This window comes from Gastrolobium bilobum, unplaced genomic scaffold (genome assembly GCF_033153095.1).
Source record: "Gastrolobium bilobum isolate Gb01-03AN ecotype WA unplaced genomic scaffold, APGP_CSIRO_Gbil_v1 utg8526, whole genome shotgun sequence".
NCBI lineage: Eukaryota > Viridiplantae > Streptophyta > Magnoliopsida > Fabales > Fabaceae > Gastrolobium > Gastrolobium bilobum.
In genome coordinates this window covers 37399-45522 of record NW_026898853.1, presented here as the reverse complement: position 1 = coordinate 45522, position 8124 = coordinate 37399, and the positions used below count along the sequence as shown (strand labels likewise).

At 32.8% G+C, this 8124-nt stretch overlaps 1 protein-coding gene across 1 annotated transcript; it reads right to left on the bottom strand.

The window, feature by feature from the left end:
• Positions 1–2825: 2825 nt before the first annotated feature.
• Positions 2826–6347, bottom strand: LOC133284730 (transcription factor MYB1-like). The gene is made up of 4 exons (XM_061481798.1): positions 6215–6347; positions 5724–5853; positions 5173–5384; positions 2826–3262 (listed from the first exon to the last, which is right to left on the bottom strand). Exons 1-4 carry the CDS (start codon positions 6345–6347, stop codon positions 2826–2828), a joined length of 912 nt encoding a protein of 303 aa, XP_061337782.1.
• Positions 6348–8124: the final 1777 nt, after the last annotated feature.

Below are 8124 nucleotides of genomic sequence, written 5' to 3'. Positions count from 1 at the left end.
AGGATTTAGATTATACTGTAGAGAATTAGTGAACTAGTTCCTATTTTGATACTAAGTGTTCTTTCATTTTTATTATTATCTTATACACTTTCAATTGGCCCATTGTACATGGCCCAACCATTGTTTCAAGAAATTCAGAGTCAATCAGAGCTATGGCCCAATAAGTATGGTCCAATTATTGAAAGAAACAGTGATTTAAAACGTAACAAATTGCGATCAAATCCAAATCTCAATAAAGCAGCAGATATGATTGTGATTTATTTAGGAAAAAAAGGAAAGCAACACATTTGGCGTGATTTGAAATCTAAGATTTGGGATGTGATTTGAATGATTTAATTGTAATTATTTATTTATTTTTAAAAGTTAATTACTGTTATATTTATTTTAGGAAGTTTTATTATTTTTAGAATTTTTAATTTTTGAATTTTGAATATTTGATCAATTTGTAATTAGTCTATAAAAGGGTGCTATGACCCTTATTCTAGGAGTTGAATTTTGTTATTTTGTTAATTAAAATTGAGAACCAGAGGGTTATTCTTTGGTGAAATTCTTACTTTCTGTTTAGCCATTTTTTCTATGCGCTTTCAGCATCATTTGGTATCAGAGGACTAGGTTGCCTTCAACCAATGGCTGAACAGAATCATGGAGATCGACAATGGCGGAGTCACGAGGGTAGGGAACATGGATTCGTTCCTGAAGAATATAGACAATTGCGTCAAATTGACTCGCGAGATATAGAAAATGAAGAGTTCGAAAGCGAATCCAGTATTTGAAGCACCAACTTGAGCAAGCGTTGGATAAGAAAATCTAAGTTTTGGAGCGACTACTTGTGCATGCGCAGAGAAAGAGAATTCAAGATTTGGAGCGATGACTCGTGCGAGTATGCATGAAAATCCAAATTTTGAAGCGAACTTTTGTGGAAGTGCAGAGCATGAAAATCCAATATTTGGAGCGGTGACTTGTGTGGACAAAGTTGAACGTTCAATCTGAAGAAGGAATGGAATTAGAGGACACATCTGATGACGAAGAATAAGACGTCAATCCCTTGGGATTCTAAACCAGGGACATAATTGGGAAGTACGACCTGGAAATCAGTTCATGACTTCATTCTTCAAGATATTGAGATGCAAACCAACATTCCTATCTTTGATATCCACGATCATAACACAATTTATGATGATTATCCGATTGATGATGATTATTCCATTTATTCTGATTATCTATCTTAAGATGAAGATTCAGCTTATGAAAATTATCCAATTGATGATGATTATCCCATTTATGATTATTATCCATTTTATAATGAAGATTCAGTTTATGATAATAATTCGGTCTATAATAAATCTGATGGAGAATCAGATTATGAAGATCTAATAGATGAAGATTTATATTTGAGTTTTTGTCTAAAGAAATTAATATCAGTGAATATGAAGCAAATTCGAGGACGAATATTTTCCTAGCAGGGGAGAATGATACACTTACAGTGGATTGCAAAAAAAAATACACTTACAGTTGAATCATTAATCAAAAAGCTCAGAGTCAACCAGAGTTATAGCTCAATAAGTATGGCCCAATTGTTGAAAGAAGCAGTGATTTAAAATATAACAAATTACGATCAAATCCAAATCTCAATAAAGCAGCAAATATGATTGTAATTTGTTTAGGAAGAAAAGGAAAATAACACATTTGGCGTGATTTGAGATCTAATTTTTGTGATGTGTTTTGAATGATTTAATTGTAATTAATTATTTATTTTTAAAAAGTTAATTATTGTTATATTTATTTTAGGAAGTTTTATTATTTTTAGGATTTTTAATTTTTGATCAATTTGTAATTAGTCTATAAAAAAGTTCTTATGACCCTTATTCTAAGAGTTGAATTTTATTATTTTGTTAATTGAGATTGAGAACAAGAGGATTATTTTTTAGTGAAATCCTTACTTTCTATTTAGCCATCTTTTCTATGCGTTTTCGGCATCATGCTGAGAGTAATTTTTGTTCCTGAAAATTTATAAAAGTATAAAACAAAAGATTTATTTTTTGTTAGATTTACTTTCCTGCAATTATACAATCATTCCTGATAAATTGTGCCCACAAACTGTCGTTCCTTCCAAGTAAGGAAGAACCGGTTGTGTATAACCTACGAGAGAAATTGATTTGGATCAACCTATACCTCAGCCGTATAAAGACAATACACGTTTTTTAATATGAACGATTGGCTATTAAAATTCCAAGCTAACATTAACAATTAGATTGATGTTCCTTGTTGTAGATGCATAGTTTCTCACAGATTACATTTTTTTTAATCAAATTCAAGGTAACTTTTCCCGTGAATACGATAACCGGGACATTATATTCCAAATTTTTACTTGGACGCATTGACTTGCGCTTGTGCAATCACTTTTGAGATTTCTCTTAGTTGAAACGTGTTCCAACACCAAACAAACTTATTACATAGTAAATAAGGCGATTGTGATTTTACTTTTGTCCGAGTCTAGCAGCGTCCTACTTAGTTGTTTAATATATTCAATAACGCTTGCGAGATAAAAGCAAAAATAAACAGGTTTATGATAATAAGAAGGGTTTTGATTTTTTTCACGTGGTAGGAGAAAATTTTCTGATCCTATAAACGTGGAGTTTACATTTATTAAAAAAATAAAAAAATAAAAAAAATATTACACAAAAATCAAAAGATCATTAATAAGAGAAAACAACGCTTCTACAGTGTCAGAAAATATTTTTCCTAAAAAGAAATGTCAGAAATTTATTGGGGGAGAAACAATAAACAGCATTCCCTTCAAGTTGTCATCTGCCAAATTTGTTTCGTCACATAAGTATCTCTGTGTCCTTGTCGTGGAAAATTTCAAGAGAGGACACGAGAGGTTGGTCGGATAAAGGCAGTAAATCCTCGTCGTCGTCGTAACTAAAATCGCATGTATCACAGAAATCCGAGTTGAGAAGATCAGGTAAGAAAATCTCCCCAATGTCAAAATCTAATAGCAAATCCTTTGAAGGTTCTTTTCCGTCACTGAGAAATGAGAAAAATTCATCTTCGCACGCATTAGTCTCGATTTTGTTTTCGGTTGAATTATTGTCTGCATGATTCACAAGCAATGGCTCTGACTCTGGCTCTATCTCTATCTCTGCTTGTGCTTCTAGTTCTGCCATAGACGTGCTCTGCAATTGCATTGATGAGAGAGGGAGTGTATGTACGGACAACAACTTAGAGCATTCAGATGCCTTTATACGGACCATATGGGAGTCTGTTTTGTGACTGACACCAACTGTCGCAGACTCTGTCACCGACTGTCCTTCCAAAGGCAAAAAACTTTTGATCATTCCAACTTAACAAATAGAACATAAACAAGAATCGGGGTTAGCAAAACTACTAAGTTGTAAAGAACATTAACCACTTTAGACAGATTGACCAAATGGGTTTAAAAAAATATTTTCAAAATGATATTATTAAAAAAAATATTTTCAGATTGACCAACACTCTTTTATTGCTTCTCCTCTATCCCTCTCGTACACCAACACTCCAATCTCACTTTTCTTTCCTATGCGTACTGTTTCTAATCACATATACAGTGTCCGTTACGGGTGCGGGAAAAAAAATATTTTATCCAAGAAATACAATTACTAAAAATATGTTAAAAAAGTGAGTTTGATAGAAGAAAAAAACAATTTTTAATATGTCAAAATATTACCCAAAAAATAGGTTAAATTTTCTGAGTTTATGTTTGATTGAAGGTAAATTACTGTCAGAAAAATGAGATGAAATTACTAAACTAACATTTGACTAAATACAAAGAAAATTCTATCTCCAACTTTCTTTTGACACATTTTTTGAGAAGAAGTATTTGTGTTCGTTACTTTTTTTTTTTCATTATGAGATTTCTATGCAAATCCGAATTATGGACAAATTTTATAAACCCCACATTAGTTGTTTAGGTGCAACTAATGTGGGACTTTTAACATTGTCATCCCCTTTAAGGGCCAATATCCATGACGACTTTCCCTTTTTGAAAGCACCAATTATTATGAGTCTTGAAATCACCACCCCAAAACTAGTTCAAAGGATAGAATTATCCAAAATCTTATAAAAGTTACATTAGTTATATAAGCAAGCAAGTTGGGACTTATAATATAACCCCAGTTATATCTATTTGTCCTTCCATTACCAACGACTCTAGCTAACCGCATTTTATATTTATTTTTTTTGTTTGGTGGGCACATTTTATTTTACTTTAGTTGGCTGGAAGATGTATCGTATACGAAAATCATTATACCCCATCTACGAAGCATTGACACTTCAAAATTTTGGACGTGTTGTGTCCGACACTTTTCAACACTCACCGATACTTTGACACTTCGCGACACTCCAATACTCATTGTAAAGACTCAAAAAAGATTCAAAGGTTACGTTGCGTTGCATTTTGAATTTCAACTATTAGATTCGTTGGATTACGATTACTATTTTATTGAGTTTAATATAAACATTTGAGATATCTTATGTTTCTTTGCAAAATTGATGGATATTATAAGTTTAATTTTATTTTATTTTTTATTAAATTATTGAATATTAAATGTAATATACACTACTTAAATTAAAAATATTATATAATATCAAAACGTGTCCTAACGTGTCGAAATTTAACATTTTTAGAATCAACGTGTCGGAGCTCGTGTCGTGTCGTATCCCGTGTCGGTGTCGGTGCAACATAGTACCCCATTTTATTGACTCTAATTTTATTTTATTTTTTGGCTAATAATAATTTTCAGTTAAAGATGTATACAAATTAATTAGTAAGTTAATAATTAATTATCATAATATATTAATCGATTTATAATGTCATTCACTAATTATTGATCATTCATTAACTAACATAAATATGACGTATAAATTTTAATATATACATAACACAATTGTATCTTATATATTCATCATCCTATGCCATGGATAAAAAAATATGATTAACAAAAGCTCTTCATACACCTCTTCTTCGTTTTTCTTCAAAAGTAAACCCAATTTTAATCCTTTGAAAATATAGGTGTTAATTTTTTTATCTCTTAAAAGAATTCAAAGTTAATTTAACATTAATCTAATCATAAAAATTATCGCAAAGTTATGATGAGAGGGATCCATACAAAAGTAGTTAAATCACAAAGCAACTTAAACTTATTATGAGATCATGAGAGAGAGAGAGAGGGGGGGTGACCTTGGAGATTGCCTGAGGCTTTGTTTTCTGCACGTTCTTTTCAGGCGGTTGTGCAGAAAAAATGCTGAGGTGACGATCCTTAACTTTTTTACATAAATTGGTGTTCCAGTAATTCTTTATCTCATTGTCAGTTCGTCCCGGAAGCCTTCCAGCTATTAGAGACCATCTATCAGAGAATGAGACCCAGAAATTAACACCCATTACTATCGCAAATTCGCTATCGTATTAATTATAACGACGAAAAAAGTAAAGGACAAATTGAGAGAAGAGAGAGAGGAATGGTTAAAGGCTAAAGCTACCACCACTAAACACGTGGAACAAGTGATAATTGTTTATTCTAGTTTATTGAGTGATCTCGAGTTCAGGTTCTTAGCAACATTGTTATGTTAAAATTTGATAAGAAAAACTTTATCGATCACATAGTCTTATCCGGTTAGAATTGGACTAATCTAGTAACCAATGAACCGATGAATAATATAAAAAAAAAAAAAAGCACTAAAGCTACCTGTTTCCGAGGAGTTTGTGAAGTCTGATGATAAGGTCTTTTTCGTCTGGGGATATATTGCCTCTCTTGATATCTGGTCTCAGATAATTCAACCATCGAAGTCTACAACTTTTACCACAACGTTTCAATCCTGCAGTCACACATTATTATTAATATATATATATAAACCATTCATCTGATTTTCACTTAAGCTGTGGGGAGAATTAATTGCGTGACATGGTGTTAAAGCCTCGGTCTAACATGCGGTACTTGCCCCGGCCGCTCTTCAAAAAATATAGGCTTAATTCAAAGTTCAAAAGATTTTCAGGTGAGAGACATATTAAGAGATATAATGAAAAAAATCATATATTTATATCCAATAATTTCAGTTTTTGGGAAAGTTGGTTGCGTCAACAAGCACATATCAATAATATGATTGATGGTAGTTTACATGAAAAGTAACACATTATCTTTACATGAAACTTTAACGTACAAGTTCGAACATAGTTAACCTGCTCTTAGAGGAAGCTTGCTCCATTTTCCTGGGCCATGGACATCAACATACTCTCGGAGGATTTTATCTTCCTGGGATGTCCAGGCACCTCGATTCAAGCCTTCCTTTGAACAACAAGGGCTTCTGCCCATCTCTCTCTCTCACCTTCACAAATCGCAAAGCCTTTAAACCTGTGGAAGTGGTGTTCTGCCTAAGTTGTGGGTTTCACCTTGCTCTCTAACTCTGGATCAGAGTGTACGTTCTTATACTCAATCTATAGTAAGCAATGACATAAGTCGTACATATTTAGGGTATGGTTCAATCCATTTCATCACGTTTACAACAGAAATTTTTTCTTAATATATATATATATATATATATATATATATATATATATATATATATATATATGGATTTTATAAGAGTTATGTAGTAAGAAAAGTGATTATGTAATGTTATATAGATTCGTTTTGCGTGCCTTAGCTTTTTTTTTTTTGCTTCAAAAAGTGCGGGCCCCACAAAATGTTATGTGTGTAAGAAACTTTTTTGTGTCATGCGACATGATAGATGCAAACCCTTATATATATATATATATATATATATATATATATATATATATATATATATATATATATATATATATATAGACTTTCATGCACACATATATTAAAGGTGATGCTCACAGCTCACTTTATATTTTTTTTTTTCACTATTCTCTCTCCTCTATGCTCTAATATACGTGAGTATTAGAGAAATTTTCTCTCACAGAGTTAATTTCCTCTATATTTATATATATATACATATATAAAAATCAAGACATATTTTTGTCGTATATATTTATGAAAAATGTTATATTTATAAAAATTTTATTTACAAATTATATTATGTCTTTTTGGTAAGATACTCTTGAATAAAATATTTTCAGCAAAACATAATATAATTTATAAGTTTATAAAAAAAAAAATCTCCTCTCTATATATATTTATAAGTTGTATATACGACAGAAAATAGTCGTACATATTTAAGTCGTATATGTACATTTATATTGATTGCATGTGCAATTTGGACCGTTCATTGAGTGAGCTTCTGTTATGTGCAGAAAGCCAAGGAGAACATCTAGGGCCCAAGCTGGGCAGTGGATTACATTCAGCATTAGAGTAGTTTAGTTGTTAAGTAGTTGTACCGTGGATCTATAAGTCCACTATGTTTCCTTTTTGGGATAAGTCACTCACTGTATGGGAGATATCCTTAGCTTAGGTACAGACCAGGCTAAGAGGTATTATGCCAAGCAATAGCAAAACAATAGATATGTTTAGTTAAGCAATAAGACTCAAAGTAAATGGGCAGTATTACGATACATAAGATATCTTTAAGTTGTGCCCATGGGGGCTATTTATAGAGGATATGGAGCGGGTTGGTAAGGAGGGGTCAACCCTCCTTGGGATGTACAACCATGATAGCAGTGTTGGGCGTGTTAGGCGCTGCCTTTTGGGCAGCGCTGCACCTTCTGCGTCTGGCGATGTCAGCACGAAGCAGAGGGTAATTTTTCCTTTAGGGTGCCTGTGGCTGGCGCCTTTGGTGGTTAGTATCCCGAGATAGGATATTTCGGTGTATCCCTTGGACATGCTGCAAGGTTGGAGGGCGCGTGTCTCCACGTCAGCTCTAAGGGCTGACGTGGGATGGGACTGAGGATTGGACCTGACCAGCTGGACTGTACCAGTGTTTGGGCCATCCGGAATAGTAGTGATGGTAGGTTTGTAATAAAAGATTTGCATTCATGTAATTGTACTGTAGGATAAATGAGCCAATAGGCTGTTAGGGAGTTACGGAAAATGCGCTTAGTTAGTTGAGGTGGCGCTGAAGTGGATTGCTCACAAAGCTTGTATAAATGATGTCTTGATGTAAAGAATCGATATCAGAAATAACAAA